We start from the raw sequence: 26,326 nt of genomic DNA, 5'->3' as shown, positions 1-26,326 counted from the left end.
CATTTTGGTGGCCTGTAGAGCTTTTTTTTCCACTAAGAGCGGTTTAAAAAGAAAAAAAAATATTTCTGTTCAGACCTTTATGCTTTATCCACCTTGAGAATAAAAAAATGAAAAAAATTGTTCCTTCCTTTTTCAGAGTTCCTTGAAGAGAAGAGGAAGCAGAGAAATGTACAAGGAAAAAAAGATATCTGCTCAGGTAAAGTTGAATTTTCCTGCTCACCTGGATATTGTAAATAACTGGGTTTTGGTAGGGCATCTCCAGCTGTACTTTTCAGCATTGCTGAGTCTGCAAGCTCTTTCTGCTCTCAGCTGGGTCTTCACCTTCTTTTGGGCACTTAAGCTAACTGGAGCACAAATTTAAGTAAATGAAGGCTGCAAGTAGCATTCTCTGAATGTGTATGTGATTATGTAAAATGAATTGCTTGACATAGATGTGCTCAGCTAGAAACAAGGCAGCACACACATCAGGCAACAATGGCTAGCAGGTTCAGGTGAGGACATTGTCAGGGTCAGACATTATCAGACAGGGTGAGGATGAGATCTTTGGAGAAAGGAGTATAGTAGTATGAAAAGAATTAAAATTCATTACTTCATTTTATTTAAAAATTAAAATTCATTACTTCATTTTATTTAATTGAAAACACAAATCCGCTTACCTTATGTATTCCTTAATTTCTTAAAATGCTAAGCCTAAAAATTACTTCATTTTGAGCATTGAAAAAATTTCAGGATGGTAGAAGTAAGTTTAGTCACATGTGAGGAACACAGATGTCAGTTACTCAATACAGCAAGGCATTTATGCTGCCAAGGGTGAGGGAGGACATCATGGGTAGGTGCCTAGTGCAGGGTTTCTCAAGCTCAATCTGAGGGTACCACTATGGCAGCAGATTTTGTATGCCAACAGCTTCCTAAATTAATGAGTCAGTCTTAGTTCTAAATAATGTACTTACTTAATTAGCTTTTTGGGGAGGCGGCTTCTTGGGGGGATGCGGCTTGTTGGCCGAGGTCTCCAGGACTCTGACCGTGTCTGGCTTGTGTGACTCCTTTTCTACAAGCTGGCAGTGGTTCTGCAATTAGCTGATAGGCAGATAGTTGTTTTGTATTTTTGTTAGTTTCTATTTTGTTTTTTTTAATGTCTTTATATGGCGGCAGAGTGGCGCAGTGGGTAGCGCTGCTGCCTCGCAGTTGGGAGACCTGGGGACCTGGGTTCGCCTCCCGGGTCCTCCCTGCGTGGAGTTTGCATGTTCTCCCCGTGTCTGCGTGGGTTTCCTCCGGGCACTCCGGTTTCCTCCCACAGTCCAAAGACATGCAGGTTAGGTGGATTGGCGATTCTAAATTGGCCCTAGTGTGTGCTTGGTGTGTTTGTGTGTGTCCTGCGGTGGGTTGGCACCCTGCCCAGGATTGGTTCCCTGCCTTGTGCCCTGTGTTGGCTGGGATTGGCTCCAGCAGACCCCCGTGACTCTGTGTTCGGATTCAGCGGGTTGGATAATGGATGGATGGATGGATGTCTTTATAATCTTTATATATGGTAGTTCTGTGTTTAGTGAATGCTATATATATCAATTCTTGCCTTTTGCCTTGAGAGTTGTCATGACTCCTGCACTTGGTGAGGAAAGCTGTGCAAGAACTAAGTGGTTTGTACTGTTGTGTTTCTGAGGGGGCAATGATAGATTGGACATCTAGCTCTGTGAGGAGGATTATTTGTGTTCTGTTTTGTGTGCTGTATTTACCTCATTTTTTGACACCCATTGCAAGCCTCAACCTACCCGGATGGGGGTCTCTGTCTGAACTGCCTTTCCCAAGATTTCTTCCATTTTTTCCCTTTTTTTCTTATCTTCTTAGAGAGTAAAAGATGGGGACAGGGGCTGTCAAAAAACAAGGCCTGTTAAAGCCCATTGAAGGACTCCTTGTGTGATTTTGGGCTACACAAGAAATACATTGTTGTTGTATAACAATTACATTTGGAAGAATTTCAGAATTTTGTATGTTTTGCCATTCTGTATCATTTGCACCAGTGTCTGTGCTGCTTGTCACTGAGAGTATTTAGATACAATTAAAGGAGCAAACACCACAGAAATTAAAAGAAGGTTAAGTATTGTGCAGTCTTAAATACAAGAGCTTTTCTTCATTTCTCTTTTACATTTCATCCATGTGTTTGACAGGTTTAGAGAAATAATTGGCATTCAGAATGCTATAAAGTGGTAAATTTCAGGAGCAAGATCTGCCATACAGACGCATTTGACTTTTAGCACAGTTGGTGGGCAAGATCATTTATTATTATTTATTATTCAGTTAACAAAAGAAACCAAAAAAATAAACTTTTATTGAATTGTATGATGTCTTTTTAATTTCCTATTTAAAAAGTCTGTTGTCTGATTCAGTAGTTTAACTTTGAAGATTTCACATTAAAATAAGAAAGCATTCAATGTGGGTTGAATATTCCATTGCTACATATACATTTAGCTGAGTGTATGAGGAGAACATTAATGTGCTGTTTTCATAATGTTTAGCAAACTTACACATTTACTAGGATTTGGTACTTTGTTAAATAAGAAAAACACATAGAAAACGTGTCTCCTCCTGTGATGCTCTGCATTCTGTCCTAATTATTTTTTAAGTTTGTTTTGCTAGTTTGGTTGAAGCTAAAGGCCAATTTATGCTGAATGAAGAAATTAACAGGCAACACTGTTTTTTGTTTTACTTGTATTTTTGCATATTTTCTCTGTGTAATACGCAACATATAGAGTTGGAAAAGAGCTTTAAAACAATATGGGAACCATTTCTATGCAACTTATATTTAGGGAGATACAGCCAGTCAAAATCATAATCTGTCCCCCAATATGTTCAAACTTTGTTACCTTAAATCTCCCTTAATATTGATCCAAGACGCATGCAATTTCAGTTCCATGAGTTACTCATATGACCAAATCAACATGCAAGTTTTGTTAAAATCTGTGACGAAGTCCAAAAGTGTGATGATTTGACATGAAATTACCCAAGTGTATCAAAGTTCTGTGCACTGGGAGCCAAGTTGTTTCATGTGGATGCATGGACAGACAGACAGACATAATGATAACAATAAGTGCTTTTGTATTTAATGCAAACATACCTAAAAAGGGAAAATAAGAAAAAATGTTCCACTATCACACCCACTTGGCCTACATAACCTTAGGGCAGGAGAAAGCTGATTTTAAACATGGCCTGTCCACATCAGTGAGTGTTATATGGAGGCCACAATTCCCTAATTTAATGCCAATTTAATGCCATCTTTAGTTTTAGTCTGAGCGTTGTTTCTGTCTGTGTGGCTTGAATGGAAGCATTTGGTCATCATATTGGGATGCATTGCTCATTTGTATGTCTACAGGGCTCTGTGTGATTTTAATTTATCCTGGAATGTTCTCACCTGTACTTCAAATGAGAGTGCTTCAGTTATATTGGGGGGGGGGGGGGGGGTGAGCAGGCATGGTGTTCAAATCTTTATCTGCCTAATGGACTGGCAGGGTGATACTCAATAAAAAAAAATAATAATCTCCAGAATAGCTTGCATTTGGAAAGAAAAAGGCAGTGTTTTAACTGGGCAGAAACTTAACTTTTTCACTGATAATAATACCAGTCATTTAGCAGAAATAAGAATAATTTTTTTCTGGAAACCTTTTGAGATGTTGATTTGAAAAGTCTCACAAAGTTGTAGCACAACGCTGATTGGGGATATTGGAATTTTTCATTTCATTTTTGAATATTTAAATGATGTTACACATTTGAATAATTGAAAAAATTAAGATGTAAACGTTAGCGCCCCATCATGCAATGCAGTTTGGTTAACAAACTAGAGGATTTACCATGTAGCCATGATTTTTAGAAAACTTCGTCAGTTGATGCAATGTTACATTTTAATATTTTCATCAACTTTTTTTGAGTAAGAAGTACAATGCAATAGGTGATCACCTAAAAATAACTGTACTGAAATATGCAGAGAAAAAAGGATTAAAGTGAACCATGCGTCTTTCCACTCCAACAATAGACCGTCCTTTGTGTTTCGTAGTTAGTGCTGACAGGATATGTTTTCATTGGCAGCATTCATCACTAATACTGTGCACTTTCTTCTCATTTTCCTTCCTCCTTAATACGTTCTGCTTTTGGATTTTTGCTGAGTGGCTTATACAGTGTATACGTAGGTTTTTCTTCAACTTAAGAGGTCATGGGATGCTAGTCCACTTTAAAATGGTGTACCCGTCCTCCCTTCATCAGCCCTGGCTCCAATTCCTTGTTTTCAGCCACAGCTTGTGTTAATGACTTAGAAAATTAAACCTGGAGTAAGAAAACTAGAAGTGTTAGGCACCTTAGAAAAGCGTCCTTGGCCGTGTCTTCCTGCACAGTTTGGAGAAAGTTCCGATAAGTACATCAAGGCCCTTAATCTGAAAATTGTACCAGGGGCACTGTACAATGGCTGACAAAAAAACAATTCCCCAACCACCCCCCGAGAATTAATAAAGTATAGCAAATCAAAATCAAAATACCAGAGTGCCCTTAAGCAGGAAAGAGTATCCCAAGAGTATTCACCATTCTGCTGTTGAGCTGCTGCTGTAATCCTATGGCCAATTCATCCCAGCCAAGTCTCCAATGCAATGCAATTTTGAATGCGCCCACCTTTAGGATATTTAGAACAACCAAGTATGTCTCTGAGTACCAAGTGGAAAAGACTAGTCCAAAATAATAACATTTTTAAAGAAAATTGAGAGATGAGAAGAAAAAACATAGCCCAAATCAAAACCAGTGCCTAAGATTGTAAGATAAACATTTAAGCAAAAATAAAGACTACAAGCATCCCTTCCAAAACTATATTTAAATACTACTTAGTATTCACAAGCTGATTTTGACTTTATCTGGAAAACAAAAAAATTGAAAGCTGAAGCTTGGGCAGTAAAGAAAAGGAAATGATGTCATGGCAACACATCATGTGATATCAATGGCCCTAGCAACTGTCAATAAGAGGGCAGCACCCACACACAACGAAAAAAATGGCAGTGATAGTTAAAGACACAGAATGGTGTCCTGTAAATAAATAAATATGGTTAACCACTTTATAGCAACCATCAAACTTCCCCGTTTTCATTTAGGTGCCCCTTCTCCAAAAGGCACATGCCACTGCAGCCTCATTCTTCTGTCCTTCAGCTGGCCTGCTGTTGTCTGCTTTATGGGGATTTTGCTCCCAGATATCACACATCACAGGGAATCTCCATTTCAACTCATGAAAGTAGCCATCAGTTATTAAACAAAGTCTTTCTCACCTGTCAAGCACTCGTCTGCCTGACTACTTTGCCTTCTTCTACCATGCATGAGTCAGGTTGACCCTCTAGCAATCAAATGCACTAAATCTTAAGTAGTTGACATTAGTCCATTAAAACATCAGGTTTATCACAATCTATTTCCATAGACCCCTGCCAGCTAACATTAGCCATAGTTGGCTCCATCATGTGCTGCCTTGTGGAGCTAATCTGCTACCGCACGTGACCTCCGCTGTGCTATGGTGTGTCGACATTCAAGCTGTTCAGCAATCCTGACAATCCCACTTCTACACTCAATTGGGTCAAGTACCAGAATAAGGGCCACTGGACTTTTTCACCACAAGACCAAGGGTATTTTTTATTTACTTCTCCTGCAGCCACAGTCCCTCCAACTCCTGCTGTTAGGACCATAATGGATGCCCCCCCATTAACAACCCTGCAGGATCACTGCATTCTGTTTTTGCCCAGGTTGTGCTGGCTGTGCATGTTCTCTCCTGCTGTTCTGCCTTTACACCGGTATGTCTCCTCCTCCTCCAGGTCTTTGTACAATTAAAATTTGGCTCTCCATGCACCCTGATGTTTGTTTTATTCGTACAGTGATATCATCTGGGGATACTGGGTTGAAGTGCTTGCAATTGTGGTGCTGATCAGGTTTAAATCTGGCTTCTAAACTGTTTGTGACGTTTGCACGTTCACTCTGTGTCTATTAGTTTTTATGTGTGCCAATTGTTGACTCTGAACAGGCTCAGTGTGAGTTTGTTTTATTAAATGTTTTGTTGAACTTAATATTTCTTTACTTTACATACATATGAACTGATTTAGTTTTCCAGATTTTTCTTGCTAAATGTGCTCATGTTTTCTCTGTAGGAAGACAGTGCAGATCTCAAATGCCAGCTACAGTTTGCCAAAGAGGAATCTGCTCTTATGCGCAAGAAGATGGCAAAGCTGGGTCGTGAAAAGGATGAGCTGGAACAGGAGCTGCAAAAATACAAATCTGTCTATGGGGATGTGGATAGCCCTTTACCAACGGAGTGTGGAGGACCACCTAGCACTAGGGAAGCAGAGCTTAAACTGCGACTCAAGTTGGTAGAGGAGGAAGCCAACATCCTGGGAAGGAAGATTGTGGAATTGGAAGTGGAGAACAGGGGGCTGAAAGCTGAGAATGAGGATATTAGGTGCCAGTATGAAAAAGATTGTCTGGGCAGGGAACACCTTTCCAGTATGCCCACCTCTCCCTATGGAGATTCTCTGGAGTCTGCTGCTGAACTGAGACGCCACTTGCAATTTGTGGAGGAAGAAGCAGAATTACTCAGGAGGTCTATTTCAGAAATTGAGGACCACAATAAGCAGCTCACCAGTGAGTTAAATCGTTTCAAGTTTGGTTCAGGTCAGGATGCTGGTTGGGTAGAAGATGGAATGGTCAAGCCAAGTGGAACCAGCACAAGCCTTTGCATCAGCAGTGGAGGGGGCTTATTGCAAGAAGAGCTAAAAGCTGCTCGTCTACAGATCAATGAGCTGAGTGGGAAGGTGATGAAACTCCAATATGAAAATCGTGTCCTGATCTCTAATGTGCAGCGGTACGACTTAGCATCCCACCTGGGGACACGAACAGCCAGCCCTCGGGACAGTGATGCTGAAAGCGATGCTGGCCGGAAAGAGAGTGAGGAGGATGAGACTGGTCGACTGGCACAAATACATCCTAAGAGGGAAGGCCCTATAGGTGGAGAGAGTGATTCAGATGATCTTTTTGAGAAAACTTCAGGCTTTGGTAGTGGAAAGCCTTCTGATGTGAGTGACCTCAGCCCAATTGATTTGGCTCAGCGGAAAAAGGAAGAAACTGAGACTATAGTCAGTGTGAAGCGTGAAGCAGAGAGACTGGGAAAGACTGTTGACCGTCTCATTGTCGACACTGACAGTTTGATCTATGATGCCAAGCTGCTTGTAACCAGTGGTGACAGGGGTGACGGGAATCTTGCCAAGGGAAAAAGTGAGCCTCAGGTTTTGGATGCCATCAATACACAAATGAAGGCCTTTAAAGTGGAGTTGAATCACTTCATGGAGAAGATGGACCACATAGGAGAAGGGCTGAAAGAACCAGTAGATGATCTGTCTCCTATGCCTAATCTGACAGAGTCAGCCAGTTTCCTATCCAGTGTCACATCCATGTCACGAGACTCTCCAATAGGAACGATTGGGAAGGACCTTCTCACTGACTTTCAGGTAAGTGCTGATTCTCCATTGCTCTCGACTTACGGTCTGCTGCTACCGTAGCTACTGGCTGGAACACTGAACTACAAAGCATTTGGCTTGCTTTTTTCTTTTTTCCTCTAAAAATGGTTATACAAATGCCTGTGTTTGATGGCTGCTCCTTTTTATTTTCTCATGACGTGTGTTGCTTTGAGTCAAACTGAAAATTAAGTGTGCTTCTTGTTTCAAATTAGTATTATTTTAAGCCCACATTGTTGCTGTGATATGCTGTTTAGTGTACTTGGAAGCAACATTTTGTTTTTTAAATAATTTTAGCAGAGAGTATCATTAGTACAGGCTTCGCAATTACTAGTTTTTTCCATGACTTTATCATACCATTTAAAACTGGTCTATTTTTTCTTTTTGTTTTTGCAAAATATTGTGAAAAATTAAACACTGGTGGTGAAAGCCTGTGCTTGTAAATGAATTATACCATGCCTAATCTACTTTGTTGAGCCCTTGAGCAAGGCCCTTAACCTGCATTTGCTCCGTCCCAGATATGACGTTAATCTGCATCCAGATCTGCATGTAGGCCCTCCTACCTGCAGGGAAAAACCTGGGGGTTGTTGGCAGAATTGGCACTCCAGCCACCATAAAAAACCTCACACTGTTCTACTCCATCTGAACTAGTGTGGTGCTGAGGAGTCACCCGTTGCATGGCTGCACTCAGGTCCTAATCTGGGATCCTGAGTTGGTTTGTCATGTGTTGGTGTGCGGCAATGCGCTGTATCAGCGTGTGCTCCTAACCTAACCTCTCTCTCTCTAATCTATTAGTAACCTCTGCTGTGCATTGGGATTTTTTTTGTTTTTAGTTGTCACTGAAGTAGCTAGGAGGAAAATGTAAGCAAGACAAAAACTAATTAATCCGTTATAGATAATTTTGACTCGCTCTGTATAAAACTGTAATGTTAACACTAATAGTACTGCTATGTATATACTTGTATACAATTTTTGTGGACAATTTATGTGCCGCATATAGTACATGTGTTGAACAGGTTGAGACATTCCTGTAAATCATCTTGCACATATGAAGTATGTTTTGTGAATAAATTGTTTCCGCCATTCAAATGTTAACATAATTTTGACTCGCTCTGTATATTAAACCATACTTGGCGATCAATATGAATTAACTGTAGACATGTACCAGCAGTCCCCGTTCTACATTTGACCTGGGGGCTATAAAATAAGCTAAGTGCAACTCAATTGTTTAACATGCCTGCTTCACTACTTCTAAAACCCTATGGAATGGTTGGGGATGTGCAAGGAATTATTTTCATATTTTTAGTGGTTTTTGTGAATAAATGAGACGCTGAGTGATTGCTATATACATTTTAAACAGACATCCCAACTTTAAACAACTGATTTTAGGAAACACATAATATAATGTGTGCATAACATATGTGTGTTTTCATTTTAAAAAAAGGAAGATTTTTTTTTTTCAAACCAGAGATTTGGGAGCAGGAGGCAATTTCTGAAAGAGTATAAATAACTTTGAGAAAGTTAGATAGAACTTTATTTATCCCCAGAAGGAAATTAGTTTTTTTACAGAAGCTCTTTAAATAAATCAATACATAAATAAGTAGTTAAGTACATAAATGAATAAATATATACAGACCAGAATGACTTTAAAGCAAGAAGATTTAAATGAAAGAAAAACTGGAGAGGAGATTCTGATTTCTAAGAGGTTAGTCTGCTGTGTATCACCGATATGAATCTCTTGTACTTAATAGAACAGAGCAAAACTATGTGAGGGGGGCAATACCCACTTCACGCGTACCTCTAGTGTTGGCCATGATTACCTGTCTGTTGTAGGACACACTCATTCACACCTGGCCAGTGTAGAGATTAACATGTGAGATAAAATACTGGAATATCCAGTAAAAATCCGTACAGACATGACAAGAACATGCAAACTCCACAATGATATTGCCCTGGCCCAGATTTGAACCCTGGACACTGAAGCTGTCAGGCAGCAGCACTAACTACTGCAACACCGTATGTTACTCAAAAAAAAAAATACAGCACATAGTTTGCAACAGTTCAATATGGATTTGCTTCTTACTTCTTTATTCTTAACATCAGTTTTTTCCACATCTAAATCTAAAGCTGGTAAAAGTGCACATTTTTCTTCCTTTAATAGATCCACCAGTTTCTTTTATTTTGCAAATATACAGTTTGAAAATGGAACACATTCACTTGGCTATCTCAGTGTTTTTAAAAAGGCTTTCTAAAACTCATTACAAGTAAATGGCCCCCAAGAGCAGCGTTCAGCACGTCTGCAGCTCTATCAGAATGACACATCCAGCAGCAACACAACAGAATGCAATCTTGTATAAATCTATGATTTGGAAGTTTAAACTTGCAATTAATTTGGATTGACTAAGAAATATTATTTTTTAGATTACAGTTTATGCATTTATATTTCTCAGTATTGTTACGTTGTTTTAATATTAAAATCTTCTGAGAATAATGGCTATGAGAGCAAAGCACTATTTAAGCAATGCATTGAAATAATCTGTATGCAACGGAAAATATTTTTTTCCGTCAAAGCTTTATGATATAACTATTGTTATCATTGTATCTCAAATGGAAATTATTTTAGGAGGCTAAATGGTACAGTTTGGCTACATGGTGTAATTTTGGCTACACAGGCAGTAGGAATGGTAACAACTCACCGATGTCACGATGCAATATGTATCTTGATTTTGATTTTGTTACGTTTTAATACGTTTGTACCTGTCATCATTTAGTCAACAAGTAAACTACCTCATTCATTCATAAGATATGTGTATGACGATGACTTACTTTGTTCAAACTTCACCGTGAACTGTCCTTTTGCCATTTGTGACTGCTTTGCTACCCAGCAAATGTTTTGTTCTGCTTAAAAAGAATTAGAATACATTTAATTTGAAGCCACAAATGTCAAGTACATTACGAAGGCCCTGAAATGTAAGCAGGAGTAAGTTAAATGAATCCACATATATATTATGGACGTGCACAAGCTCTGACCTCCTGCAATTATGTACATTGAAACTGTTCCAGGTCCACCTCGAAAAACAAAGATAAATTAACATTATGTAGCACATATACTGCAAATCTGTTTCCACTCATCTATTTTCTGGGGGTCTGGAGTATCCTAAGCAGAATGCAAACTTGCATTCCACCCTCTGCAAGGTGAGCAAAAAAACAACAGCTTTAGACAACTGAGCCAAAAAGAACTCCTTTCATTGAACTATCTACCTGTTGGGAGTGCTCACCTTGCAACCGTCTAAATTCACTTCAGCGCTGCAACTTTTGACATGCAACCACTGATCAGATTTTGTATGCTTCACGTGCCCCCTTTGATGCTGCGTACCCACATGTTGTTTGCATGACGCTGTCTTTTAATTATGTTTCTCTTGGGACTACCATAGTGTGAGCATGGACGGTTGAAGAAACCAAAAACTTTACCATAACAAAAAACAGAAAAAAATGAACACAATCTGTTGTGAATAGTAATTCTCGTAACAAATTAAAGTAAATGCCACCTTGTATTTGTTTCAAAGTGTGAATCATCTGAATATCTCATACCAAAAAAATATAGACCCACAAACCCATATCGTTACAGCCTGTGTGAACAGTGTGACACTGTTTGACTGCATCACCTGTAGTGTAGTGGTTACGTTTTAATGCTTTGCTTTTACGTCATTATGGGTTTTCCGACAGTTGGCTTGCTTAAACATACATGGTCAGGATTGCATTTTGATGTTATATTCTTGAACAAGTTATTTTTTTTTATTGTTGCAGTTTATTTCACACATGAGTGCTTGGTGCTGACAAACACAGTCCTTTGTTCAATTTTCACCATTTGTGGTCTGTTTGTTTTTACTGCTGAAACAACTGGTGTGACAATGGTAAAAATCGGCCTTCACTGGAGCACTACTGAACTTCTGTCCTGGCACTCTAATGTCTTCTGTCTCCCTCCTGCTTTTGCCTGATGGCTGAGCCCCAGCAAATAGCCAGCATTTCTGTTGATCTGCCTGGCTTATGCGTTACATTAAAACATATCTATAATTAAAAAAATAAAAAAATTAAAAATAGTTCTTATATTTAAATTAATGAAAATTCCTGGAGATTATGCTATGTAGTGAATACTAACATGAAATACAAATGTCGAACTTGTATATTATCCTAGTACAATGTATTTTCTTTTTTGTAAAAGTAAGAATAGTAAAACGCAAACAGTAAAGTATCCATAATACTTGTTTATAAGTTCAATGTGTGTTTGGAATAAAAATAATTGTTGTGAAAAGCGGCAAGAAAATTGAGTTTTAGTAGGAAATAGCATGAAAAATATGTTTGCATTGAGCAATAAAATAAATGACAATAAAGTTCTGTGAAAATTTTCCAGTCCTTTTCCTTACATTAAAACATTAACATTTAAAAAAACAAAAACGTATATTTAGTTTACTTAGGTGAAACTTATATTTATAAAGACATGTAATACATACAGAAAATATGAAGAATATCCAACATGTTATTTTCTTTATAGGTATTTTCCTTTTAATAGTTGCACTTTGTATTTTAACAAGGTTCCCACGTGTTTTGTAAGGTAATTTGGTCAGATTTTCTAATAGAGTAGTGCATAGAGCATTTAGCATTAATCTGAGAAAATAACAGCATAAAGAATGCAAAAATTAAAATATGCTTTATAGGTTTTGGTTTACAACTGGCTTCCAATGTATTTGCTTTTCATGGAACTGAATTAATTTCTTTATTTTCAGTACCCAAAAAGTAATAATATTAAAATAAAAGGATTCTTTTGACCATCTTTTTATTCCTTGGAGATGGTGTGTTGTCTGGCAAATGAGACAACACTTCTTTTGAACCATAAATATCCATGGACTTAATTAAGTCATCTTTTACTAGACAGCGTTTGTTTTAGGTACAGATATTTTTTCTGATTTACAGTATTAATAGTAGAAGTGATTAATCATATCCACTCAGAAAGCACATGGTGGCACATAGTTGACCCAGATTTTTATAAAAATAATGTGTCTTACTTAATTTCTTAATACTACAATACATCTTATTTTTATGTATAACCCTCTTTAATGTGTGCTGGCGAAGAGCACTTTGAACAAATCTGAATCAAAATGCAAGTTTAGATTATACTAATTACTAAATGCAGAACTGTCAGTCATTTTCTAATCCACCTTGGGTATCGGGGGGTCTGCTGGAGCCTTTCCCAGCTAGCATAGGGTGCAAAGCAGGAACAAAACCTGGACAGGGTGCCAATAACTAACAAACAGAAATACAATATGTTTAGCTAGTCAGCATCTCTAGTCAGGGTGTGCTTGACTAAAGTAGTAAGTGTTCAACTGGGATTTGGAAGCAGAGACTGAAAGGGTATCTCTTATAGTAGCAGGCAGATCATGCCACAGTTCTGGAGCCTGTGATTAAAAGCTTGACCTTCTGCTGTTATTTTATTAAACCTTGCAATCTTAAGAAGGCTGATACCTTGAGATCTCAATGTGCACTCCGGTTTTTAGGTATTGATAAATTCAGATAAGTAAACAGAGTTTTGACAATTTAAGGCTTTATCGGTTAACAGGAGGATTTTGAGATCATCCCAAAGGCCGTGTGAAAATTTTCATTTCTCAGTGAGATACAAATTAAATCAACCTCAGATGTGGTGCCAGTCCATCAAAGAGTTCATTCAAACACAAACCTGCCCTTGCATTAAAACATTTAGAATTACTAATTAACCTAACAAGCACATCTTAGGGGATGTAAGAGGAAAACTGAAATACAGAGAGAAAAATGCATTTGGACAAGAGCAGAAAGTGTTGACTCCACCTAGGTAGTCACCAGGCTCGTGATTTGAACCTAGAATGCATTGCTGAATATGCAATACAGTCGCTCTCCTTTGACATTCAGTGACCTCTCGAGTTTTTTAATGTATTTTCTGATAACACTTAATAATAATCTTAATTAAAAGTAATTTTGCAAATAAAAATGCCTCTTTAAATCTTTACAGATTGATTTATTCATCAGTTGTAGAGCTTAATGAATGACCTAAGTTGCAACCATTTATCCTTTGTAGTGTTGATCGGCGAAATTCAGCAAAGCTTTTTTCATGGCAAATATGCTATGTTTGCCAGTGACCTTGTTCGATGAATATTTTCCTGGAAATTAGCCATGCAGCCAGCTTAGACAAACTTTTTATCCCCGTGCCCCATGATGCTTTATGAGGCCAACATGATATCTGTAGCAACCACGCACAGAACTTTCATGCATTTATGCTGCAAGCATACTCCTCCTTACATTTTACGTTGCTTCTCAATCTCTTTCATGCATGCGGAATGTAATTAACCAATTGGTATTCCATTTGCTGCAGTTGGCTGGAGCCCTGCCCGGGGTTTGTTTCCCTGCCTTGTGCCCTGTGTTGGCTGGGATTGGCTCCAGCAGACCCCTGTGACCCTGTAGTTAGGACATAGCGGGTTGGATAATGGATGGATGGATATTCCATTTGGATTTGCACGCCACATGCAGTCATATATTTGATGTATTTTTATTTGAGCTGACCATAATGAGAATAATATGAGCACACTGCTGAGTATAAAGCTTTTCCTTGTGTGCTCACTACCTTGCTGCCATGGGTCATGGCTAATTTCAGATGCAAGCTGAATGCATATGCAATTACTCATATGATGCACTGATGAATGAAAATCAACCTTAAAGGAGCACTCTGTCTCAGAAAGCACATGAGACACTGTGAAGTAATAACAACAAAAGATGGAAGAAAAAAGTGTGAACCATCTTCACAGATGGATTGAAAACAAAAAAGACATGCCAACTGCGTGGACGCCGCTAATTGAGAATGCTGGCTGAAGCCCAACCTTAAAGAAAAAAAAAATGCTACATGGCATGCCCAATCGGTGCCCTGAAGATCAGAACTGAATAAGTACAGTGATCCTTTTACTTACTGCTAACTTGTGGTCATTTGTAATATTTTGTTTGTTATTATTACTCTGTCTGCATTGTTTGTTGTTTGAGGCATGGTGGCTCAGTGGTTTTGCTTTGCTGTCTCAAAGCTCAGGTCACATTTTCAGCCTCAATAATTGATTTGGCATAGTTGGTAAACGTTACCTTTGCCCTTAGGGACACAATAAACCATTGCACCATTGTAATCCACTCAAAACGAGTTCATTTCCTTCTTCTGCATTGATTTAAATGTATTTTATAGAGTTTGCTGAAGTTCTCCGACATCTTTCACGATTTCACCAAACTCTTCTCTCAGTACTGATTCATTGTACAGGTTAAATAATGGAGACAATTGAAAATTATTATAAAGTGTAAACTGTTTTCCTTTTCCTAATAGCTCCTTATTGTAAACTAGTGGCTTCACTCTCATGCGGTCTTCTCATATTCTGGCATAAAATAAAATCCAAAGATCAATGTATAAAACTGTATTATTATTAGTTTCAAATTCCTTAATTGGCTTTACAACAAAAGAGAGAGAGAGAAAGACATGGAGGCAATTTATGTTATTTCAGTGGTGCTTATCATATTTCCTGCTGCCTTTTTTTCAGTACAGGTATGTGGTTCCAGTTATTGATTTTTTTCCCTTCAAGTTGAATGTACCATTTAAAGTTTTGTAATTTATGCTACAGTCTATCTATTCATCAAAATGAAAATTTTTAAGCCCTACCAAATTAACTTTCTTGTGACCCACCAGAGAATACTGAGAAGCACTGTACTATGCAATACTGACTTTTGTGTGTTTGTCCAATACAATATATTTTAGTTTATTACCTTCCAGATGTAATAACAGTACAACTTCAAAATTTTCACAGCAAATGAAACTCCTACTGGCAACTCTTTAAAGTACTTTTTCTAAGAAGACAATAAAGACCAAAGTAGAAAATTGACATCAGTTCAGTGCTATTAATTACAATTTGTATTTTTCCACAGTTCATTGAAAAAAAAAAAAAAAAAAAATTATATATATTAATTGGTATACAAAACGAGCCAAACCGCAGCGTAAGTGTGTCTGAGGTATATTTTTTTTATGACTGGTTTCACTGTATAGTACATTAACCATTTTTAGTATCAGGTATTTGTGTATGTTTTCAATCAACCTTGTGCTTTGATTACTCCTTAGAAGGTATTGCTGGAGATGTACACATTATATTGATATGGATATAATGTTCCTTAATGTCTGATTTTTAAAAGAGATAAAAAAAAAATACCTAACAGCAAACTTTCTGTAAGATGGCAGTGCTTGTTTTCAAGGATTTTGGACAGTTTTGCTGCATAAGGAATGATGTGATTCTAAATGGTTCATTTTTGTTTTAATTTTTGCTTTCATTTATTTGCATGGTCACATGTTTTGAAGGAGTTCGAGAGGAGGCTTCGCTGCACACTGCTTTTTTGCATGGCACGGCGTGAGGGCGCCAGCCGCACGTCTCCCAGTTCTTTCATAATTAGTACTCCAGCTGTTGGTTTTGACTCATGCATCCCTCATTGCATGCGCCTCATAACCAGTGTTTTTTGCATTCTTTTTCCTCTCTTTTTTCTCTTTTTTCTTTTCAGATGTTTCAGCCCATAATTTTGCTCATTCTCATTTTGGTTTTGTTTTCGTCACTCTCTTATGCCACCGTGTTTAAGTTGGTTTTTCTCTTCACGCTTTTCTTTGTCTTGTAGTTTTTCAGTCGTCTACTTTACCCATTTTTGTTTTCTTTATTTCCTCCCTGTTCTTTGTTTTCGTTTACCAATCGCCCATGCACCCCACACCCTCTACCCCCTTCCCCTCCACAGTCCAAACTGAGGGATCAGACAGAATGGGAGATAGGCCAGGACCCAGGGATGGAGCCAGAGACCTTGTGTGGTCATCTGGGATCAGACCAAAGCCGAAGAGTCGATGGAGACAATAAGTACTACAAGCCACAGTGTTTAAGTATAGAGGTCAGTGCCTCACCAACCTTTTACTTTTGAAGGGGAAGACATCTGACATCTCCTAAGATCTGCTAAAATAATTTAAATGGCTGTAAATTTGAATTTCCTTTGATGCCAACAGCAGTTTTATATGGCATCATGGATTTTTGGGTGATGGTGTTAAATATTTGTTTAGTAAGTACTGCTTTGGTATCGATGTGTTTTCTGTAGTCCATTTTGTCTACTGAGTAACAGAAGGATATTAAGCAAGAAATCCATTTAAGCAATCCATTACTTGATGAAAGGAAAGCCTTACACTTCTGCCTCTTATTAGTATATCTTTATGATCTTATTACTAGATTACCAACATGTGTTTGTCCTGCTGATATATGGGTATTTTGAAAAAAACAAATGCATGGTTATGATTCTAAAATTGTTTTGACCTCCTGTACACACATCTGTTACCCAGTAAACAATACTGTATGTTTATTTGTTTTTATATATAATCCAAGGAAAGTTCAGTTACACATTCCTGGTTTCTAAATAAGATGATATGTATATCATATTATAGATGTTTAAAAATGCTAGAAGAAACAGATCTTCATTTCTAGAATTTTACATCAACTAGTTTAAATGTAGGCCCTTAAATATTTATCATTACATTTACTTCAGAAAACAATTCGTTTAAGATTCTGTTCTACATAAAGTTGCATGTATGCTAGAAAACTCACCAATAGATTTGACACTAATCTTCTTGTAGATATTTGAACAGCACAGCCATTTTTGTTTTACTGGTCCTGTTGTGATATGAAGGCAGAAACAAGGTAAAAAGAGGTATGAGGCCTCCAAATAGTCCCATAACAGGCCAAATGTTTCACTGGCCAGTCCAGAGGAGATACACCCAATCCAGCTAGTCCCCCAATGGCTCCCTGCAGGCTTTGGCCTAGACAGTCTTATAAATAGGGAGCTGGCATTAAAACTTCAAAAAATAAAATATTCTGGCTTGTAATTAAAAGGACAGTGAGAATCTTGATAAAAAGATGATGTTCATTATTGAAAGAATGCAACAATAGACAAATATAACAAAAATGCTTGAGCAAAATTTAATTTCCTCAAAGACAATCTAAAGCTAACAAGACTTAGAACACTAGACGAAGAGCAGAATCCAGATACAGAAGCAACATAATCACAACAATAAGCAGAAAATCCAAACAAATAGGAATACTTATAATTAACTTCTTAACAACTGAATGAAAAGCAAGAGAGAGGACATGACAGCGGTGGTCTCAGGGTGGACCCATCTTTAGGGGTTTCATCCACAAAGAAAGGAATGGATGCCACTTTAAAGAGCCAGTACATAAACCACAAGAAATAAACAAAACAGAAATGACATTGAAATATAAGGCATACCGTATGTACTCACGTATAATTTGAGTCTTGAAACCTGAAAAATCGATCATAAAATCAGACCCTGACTTATACGGCCATTCAAAAATGCGACACATTTTTTTTTTTTACATCTTCTTACCTCCTCTAATCTTGCATCAGTTTCTCAGACACATCAAGTTTTGTTGCAGCAGCACAGTTGCCAATTTCTTTCACTACTTCAACGACGTTTAATTTAAAACCAGTTCATATTTTCTTCTGATCAAACACTCCATCGTAGATAAAATGATGCTCTTACGATAAAGGTATATGAGGGTGTGATATACAAAGAATGCAAATCAGTGCAAACATTGATTCGGAATAGTTCGGGTATTGTCGTGTGGTCACGTAGGCAGAATAGAGAGAGAGGTTAGGAGCGCACGCTGATACAGCGCATTGCCGCACCCACATAGAAAAAAAAGGCAGTGTGCTCCGTGGTTGCTCTCTCAGGTGAGCATTAGCATTTCATAATCCCTTGGACCAATAGCGTGAGTTTTCTGCATTCGTCTTATACAACCGACATTATAAAATGCCAGAAATTATATGATAAAATCAAGTCCCGACTTATCCACGGGAGAACTTATGCGCAAGTATCTACGGTAATAACATGAAATTAACAAAAACAACAATAAAACACGGAATAAATGCAGTCCAGGGAAAATCTGTGGCTGTAACAGAACAGGTACAGGACCTACTAGATAGTACTATAAATGGCACTATTGACTTTAGAAACCTGGAAATCCTGTACAGCTGTACATATTACTCAATGCATCTTTTAAATTGTGTTAGCTTTATGCAGAAAAAAAATAAATAAAATCAAAAGTCTTCATATGTTGCATACAATTCATGTACAGGTAAAATTCCATTACAACGAACTCCCAGGGACCTAAAAAACATTTCGTTGTAATGAGATTCTGTATTTGTTGCTATAGTGCTTTCTTTAACTTGCGTCCAATAGTTTCTTTCGCGTTAATTTTAATCTCCTCCTGCCTACAAGTTATGCTGATGAGAATTTTTCTCAGCATTTCCTTGTGATGATACACTTTCAGGCTGCGAATATTACCTAAACCCAATGACTAAAGCACTGCTGTGCAATTGGGTAGGAGGAATTCAACTTGAACATTATCTAAATGCGGAAGCATGCTGTAGGCAGCACAGTTATCAATCAGAAGCCGAATCATCCTTTTTTTTTTTCTTCATATTGTGAGGTTTCTGAACTCTTTTGAGACCCCCCCAATCCCCACCCAACAGGAACGACACGCTAAAGTGCGTCCTGAAGCGTGGTTGCAGCATCTGTGGAATATTTTTTGTCCATTGCTGGGGCAGGGCAATAGGAGGCTCACAGTGCTGCAGTGAAGCGCCACAGAAGCAAATCATAAAAGATCGGGGTCATGCTATAAGTCCCTGTCTTGCACCCCAAAACACAAGGCTAAGTCTTAGTACTTTAGCAAAACCAGCTGTATTCAGCTTGAAACAGGAATGGCACAGTTATTTATTGTAGCGTGATCTGCCTCTCTGCTATACACAGACACAGCAGTCAGTTAGGGTCATGCAGGTCAGTGATCAAGTAATCCTGTTATCTGCATTTACAATTTACGTGCTCTTAACCTTGCATCACCCATCGAGATCTTTTCTGTTTACTTTGGCAGAGACACACAGCATATGTTTGAGTCTGCTATTGCCCCGTACAGACGCGGAGATCGCACTTCAGGATGCTCTTTGGTTTGCTGTCTAGTTGAGGGAGGTCCCAAGTGAGTTTACAAACCTCACAGTTTCTTGATTGAGTGCCACATTAATAGGAATGTTTCTTGAACAAGCATCACTGAACCACATAGAAACTGCTTTTTCGACGTCTTCAAATGCAGCAGTACACCTACGTTTGCAACCCGAGATTTTTCTTCTTTTTTTGCTCTGTCTTTCAAGAAAGTTGACGGTGTCAATGGCGAAATTCCAAATTCACTGGCAACATCTTTTTTCTTTTTGCCGCAATCGAGAGCTGCTAAAAATTAAATGTTTTTTTTGTGCTAATATGAACTGTTATTGTTTTTCCGTGTCTGCCGTTTCTATAGGAGGGTGACAATGAGTTAAATTCCAATGGATGTTTTTCAAATGTTGACGAGTAATAAGTAAAAGGTATCACTGAAAACCACAGGAAACAAAAAAAGGAAAGAAAAAAAACAGTATGAGGAAAGTTCGAAAAAAGAAAACAAATTAGTGTTTCTGTTTGGGGATCGTTGTGCACAACTGAGCTACGACCACAGAATTAACTTCTCTGTGGATGATTCATTCAGGCATTTCAAGATCTTTTGTGCACTTCGTTATAATGAAAATATCTGCTGAATGTACTTCGTAATAACGAGATTTCTGTAGACTCATGTCATATGGGGAAGCTGTCGGGACCATAAACATACTTCGTTGTAATGAAAATTTCGTTGTAAAGATATTTGTTGTAATGGACTTTTACCTGTATTCATTTTCTGAACATGCATAGTTCAAAAGAAAGTCACACTGGACATGAGCACTGGGAAGCAGGAACCCACCCTGAAGATCTAGTCAATCACAGGACTCACGCACTCACTCATTCACATACACAAACTCAGACCAGGCTAGATCAGCGTCTCTGGTGTCCTTAAACATCCCAAAGAGTGGAGTACCTAGGGAAAACGAGCACCCACTGTATGTCATTTCTTTGTAATACTATTCAGTATTATGGTTTTAAAAATGCTGCTTCTTTGCAAATGAAGATCAAGGTACTAACTCAATGGCAATCGTATTACTCGCATTCAGAGCCAACATCCAGTAACAAACAGATGGTACCATTTCCATGTTGCTTTAATTCTTTGAGCAAAAACTTAGCCAACCAGAAAAGAACTAATTACACAGCACTATAATTCAGAGTTTGTGTCACTGCTAACACCTAGTGCATCACGATTTGCAGTCAAGCTCCAATTAGTGACGCCTCAACAGTTCCAGCTTGGATTGTTGTTTCAGTAGAAAGATGAGTAGAAAAGAAGAATTATATCCTTCTCACTCCCTTTTTAAGTTTCTCCTTCACAATATCCTAAGCCTTGCCAGTCACTGCTCCTTACAAATATTTTTTTTATTGCATTCATTTGCTATTCAGTATCATACAGTAATGTAACAATTTTATAAACAGTTTAGAGCTTTATAATTAAATGTGTATGTTATGTCATTTCATTAAGTTGCATATAGCAGTCATGTAGGTCTTGATACATGTTTTAATAATTTAATTTTTTGAGACAGGATGTATTTGTCAAAGTGAATCTGTCCATTAATCCCACTTTTACAGGGGATGTCTGTGAATACTTTTTCTGTGTTAGTATTTAATTACTTTGAGTTCTTTCAAATTTACAATTCTTGTGTTCTGATGTTTGAATATAATGTGACGTTTTGAATTGTATCAACATTATAAAATGATGCTCACTAAGGTTTATAATATAGGAACTGCAAACACTCACAATAAAGTTCTTTACCACATGACATTCTCACACGTAGGAAAATAGTTACATTAGCGAAGAGCTGGTCAGGGCTACCTGTGAAGGGATGGACACGTGAAGTGACTTGTTGGAAATGTACAGTATACTTTCTTCTCTTTGAAAATTGAAAGAAATTGACAATTATCAAAAATATACAGTAACACTTATGTGTCAGACTTTTTCTGAGTTGGTTCAGCTCAAATGAGCTTTGATTGGGGGAAAAAAAATTCTAGAAAGTTCACCTTAGCATTATAGCCTAAAATTATTAGGTAAAGCAGAGGAATCATGTTTAGAAAAAATAAAAGACAAAACGCTTTATGTGTAAATTCTACATTAGAGAAATGCTGAACATGACTTTTATGTTATGACATTCCAAATTAACATTTACAGATCCAAAAAGATATCATGAAATGATTGCTAGATTTGGAAAATACACATTTTAAGATAAAATCAATGTATTTAAAGTTGTCTCAAATACAACTTGATATTTTAAAGCAAATTGGTGTTCATTTTGAAGTACCTGAAATGCAATTGGAATGAATTTCACCCATCTAAAAAGATGAACTGCATTTTAAGGTACTTAACACTCATTCTGAGATATTTTAAATGTTTGGCTTATTAGTGTCCTGCTAGGTAGCTTACTATACATTAAAGATTTCTGGTTTTTCTCTACATATTAGAAAATTTTTCAAAGCACAGTGTACCAACTTCATATACAAAGAACCATTCGCCAAATGAAATGGTGCTTTGTTAAGCAGTGGTTCTATGAGGAACCACATAACCTGGTAAAAAAGCACAAGGTGCCATTCGAGACCCATTATATTTAAGAGTGTATATGACCCTTCAGTGCCTTTCCTCTCTATCTGTGTGTGTCTGAACCTCTCATAACCGTTGCGTTCCTTCTCAGACTCTTATCATTTCAAGGCACCACAGTCGCTTCCTGTCCACTTTTCTACTTCCCATCATTGAATTTCAAAGCTTGAAGGTGACTCTCAACATGTCTCCTACACTTTGTCTCTTCCTTGTGTCTCTCACACTTGCACTACCTCATTTAACTGCTTCACCAACGTCAAACTGACCAATGAGATTGCTGTAAGGGACCAGACACACACACACAGACCTTAGTGTTTTATTAAATGGTAGATTATAAATTATTATGGGTGTAAATGAAATACACCCGGTAATATTCCAGAACCATTATCAAAACAGAGCCGCCAAATCAGAATAATTAGCAGATGTTGTCCCCTTGGGATGTAGAAAGTAAACAAAAGAATTTTTAATTTGTATAAATACTTATATATAATTTAACTGTAATCTATATAATATTTACACATTACTTTTACATAAATACTAGCCATGTGCACACAACTACGTTGTGCGTGTTAAAGTTGTCTGTGAAGGGCTCCCTGTTTAAACGCGGCTACCAGTCGTGAACTGGGCCCTTCGTCGCACAGCATTATGATTTTTTATTAGGGAAACAAAATTACAAAACAAATCCCTTGGACATTGATTCGATAGGAACGGCCTACTCGGAATCACTGTCCGAATAGTAATTATGTGGTGGTGGAGGAGCATTTCTGCTTCTCTCCGTTCACAGTCCGTCTCGTTTTCACGACGCTGTCGTTTCCTCTCACGATCTCTTCTCAACCTTTCTCCAATCTCGCAGGTTGCTTTGTGGCAATCCAAAGAGTAAGGACGAACCAATGTTTCTTTCTTGAACTCCAAACGCCGTCTGATGTAAAATCACAGAAGTGTGCCCAACTTATATACTCTGACTGCCAACTCCAAGAAGTGGGTGAACATTCGATTTGGACGAAGTGCTGCCAATGATGGTCGATAGAAACACAAAAAACCACAGTCTCGACAACGAAGCAGGTGTCGACGCCAGATCTAAACACAAAGCACGGTGTTGACACCAGATCTAAACACAAAGAGTGGTATCGACAGTGTTTGTAAACAAAAGTAACAACCAAGGCAGTGTCAGGGGAACATGAATTCGCAGACAAACAAAGATCAATATCCAAATGAAGATTATATATAAAGATGTGACTCAGTGTTGCCATCTAGCGATTAATGACAGCATGTAAACTTTTTGCGGACAAACAAAGATCAAGATCCAAATGAAGATTATATATAAAGATAAGATTTGGCTTTAACAAAAATATGTCGTCTTAGCAAAAATATAATAAATGAAAATATCAAAAGTCTATAATCAGGAAACTGTTACAAGAACTAGCTTTTTTCATTTTTACCTTTTTCATGAAGGGGAAAGGGAACTGTTATAATAACAGATATAGTCAAACTGTCAAAGTCTGACTGGTGCATTTGTTAATTTATTAATGAAGGATTGTCACTTTAAAAGTGATTTCTAAATCTTTCTCAAGGGTTGTGACAAACCCAAGTTACATTACAATGTCATTGCATTGTAAGAAAAGCAACAATCATTAAAATTAATTACTAGATGACAAGTAGTATGAATTGAAAGTGCTATTTGCATCTTGATCTGTGTTATGAGTTTGCAGCCGTCCATTTAAAAATAAATTTACTGTATACAGTTATCCATCTAGGATGGATTGAAGTCTAAGTAATAAATAAAGACCTCAGTGTTAACATTCGCAGTGCACCATGCAATACTCTCTGTTATATGCCATTTGGTACGGTATTTGTAAAGGCAGTGTTAATGTTTGTGATGCACTATCTGCTGGAATGACATGTAATTTTTGTTCTTACTGAAAATTTTGTAATGAGACATTTTTTGGTATGACAGAGACATACCAACCATATAATCAGACACACACTTATACTTTTATTGAGGTGGAATCATTTTCATCAAGTTTTCATGCCTCCTTTAATTATATCTGTATTTCATCAAGGTTTCCAAAATTCTGCAGTTACTATGTTGAAAAGATTGAAAACACTGAGTATGGTGCATACACAAGAAATTACGCACTCCAAGTATGTTTGTTTTTTTTAAAGGTTTTAATGAAATTCAAGGCAAAAACAGTTCATACAAAAATAAACAGAAATATTGATAGTACACCAAAAAATAACTACTCACTTTTGATGTTTCAGTTTCAAGATTACATATCCAAATTGTGTTTTCTTTTTAAGTTACTGCATTCATTACTATTGTAGCATGACACATGGTCAAAAAAATTGTATGCCCCTATACCTTTCTGCTTGCAAACAGTCAGTCTTTCTATGATTCTTATTTTATCTGAGTGTATTCTACAATGACATCATAGAGATAGTGTTTTGATTGCTCCATTAACATGTTAGCCTATAGGGGATAAAGCAGAACCTTAAATTATCTATACAGTATATTATCATACAGTAGTAAAACTAACATTCTATTTTAGCTAGGCAAATGCTTATGTGAATTAAATGTTAACTTTAACTTACTGTGGTTGGCCCTAAACTATTGTAACAATTAGAAAACCTAGATTTTACAAAAATTGACCAGCTTTTGAAAAGATTTTACTATTGTACGTTCCCAAATGTGAGAACAATTTCCAGTGCTTGCCAGTGTGTATGCTATAAAGTCAGGGCTTGGACACATTAATTCCTTCCACATCCATTTTCTGAATCCAGCCCGCCTAACAAGTCAAGTCAAGTTGGTGAGCATGCTCTGGTACAGTGCATTGCCTCACCCACTACAAGACGAAACAACTCGGGATCCTGGTTGGCAACCCCCAGGCAGACACGCGGTCCAATCCCACTATCCGGAAATGACCCTGTATCTGCCGCAGCCAGGTGTTACATGGGCGACCCCTTGGTCTGGTGCAGCCACTCGATTCCCCAACAATGAGGTTCTTACGAGCTGGATCACCCTCTGGGAAACGCGCCACAACTGACGCTCCTTCACAATGCAGGTAATGTGCCTCATTTGGGACTCCATGAGCAACCGCTCATTCGATACAAAGTCAAACCAACGGTACCCAAGGATTTTCAGGAGAGACACATTACCAAAGGAGTCCAGTCTGCCTAACACAAGATTGAATATTGCTGGATCCAATCTCAGCAGCTTTGGGTTTACGAGCTAGTAGTCTACCCTAAAGAGAGAATTTTAGGAAGAAAGTTCCCAGTCCTAGTCCAGTAGTTTTTAGGAAAAATAACTGCTGAAAAGATAGTGGGTTTGTGCTCTCCTGTCCAAATGATTTAGGGTTGTCAGCAAGTACAGGAACAGCAAGAAAAAATGAGAATATGAGAGAAACACTACCCACACAAAGCAATCCACCTGGCTGTTTCATCTATTAACGATAAACTTGCAACAGTGTGATCCATTTCAAAACGTAACTAGTAGTAAAGATGTGCAAAATATAAGTAGAGGTGAGGTACCTTAGGAGCAATTATATTTATAAAATTCATTGATACAGTACATTAATGTGCTGGCCTGAATGCAACCTTCGAAACCCTGTTAAAATTATTAAAACATGTTAGTTGTTTTGCACATTGGAAACTTGAAATCTAATCTTGTTTCTTTTCCTTGATGGGTAGCTCAGGGATGCACACGTTTTACCAGAGGCCATTACTCCAGTCAGGGAGTTGCAGGCTCGGCTGGAGCAGGAGAGAAGACTTCGACAAGAGGAACAGGAAGCTTTCAATAGCCGAATAATGCAGGTATTATTCTTCTTATTTGTTTAATTGTCTCAAAAAATAAATATACCACATTATTTTATGAAGATTAAATACATCATACATAAAAATATAAGAATTTTGCTCTCAGTGTTAAAAAAGATGGAGACTGAGGTACTTTTTAGTACACCTGAAGCTAACTTTAAAATATTCACATGCCATTGAAAACAGTTTACTCCTTAACATGATAAGCGTGTTATTAGTGCCAGGGAAATAACTATTGTAGGTGATCACCCGGTGGCTCAACAAGATCAATAATCACATTTGCTCTAAAGATGCTCTTTCATAAACAACTTCAAGCTTCGATTGCATCTTCCA

General features: G+C 37.6%; 1 protein-coding gene across 6 annotated transcripts in view; it reads left to right on the top strand.

The window, feature by feature from the left end:
- The window catches only part of LOC114653411 (microtubule cross-linking factor 1), a 236,441-nt gene that overhangs the window by 152,452 nt on the left and 57,663 nt on the right, over window positions 1-26,326 (top strand). For 4 of the 6 annotated variants that reach the window (XM_028803712.2, XM_028803707.2, XM_028803711.2 and 1 more), the window contains exons 4-7: window positions 137-196; window positions 6,153-7,505; window positions 16,335-16,481; window positions 25,871-25,993. In XM_028803712.2, the coding sequence (XP_028659545.1) occupies window positions 137-196; window positions 6,153-7,505; window positions 16,335-16,481; window positions 25,871-25,993 (1,683 nt within the window). The remainder of the gene's footprint in view (window positions 1-136; window positions 197-6,152; window positions 7,506-16,334; window positions 16,482-25,870; window positions 25,994-26,326) is intronic. The other 2 variants (XM_051928734.1, XM_028803708.2) reach the window with 1 other exon arrangement.

Source organism: Erpetoichthys calabaricus, chromosome 6 (genome assembly GCF_900747795.2).
Source record: "Erpetoichthys calabaricus chromosome 6, fErpCal1.3, whole genome shotgun sequence".
NCBI lineage: Eukaryota > Metazoa > Chordata > Cladistia > Polypteriformes > Polypteridae > Erpetoichthys > Erpetoichthys calabaricus.
This window is presented reverse-complemented; position numbering and strand designations above follow the sequence as displayed.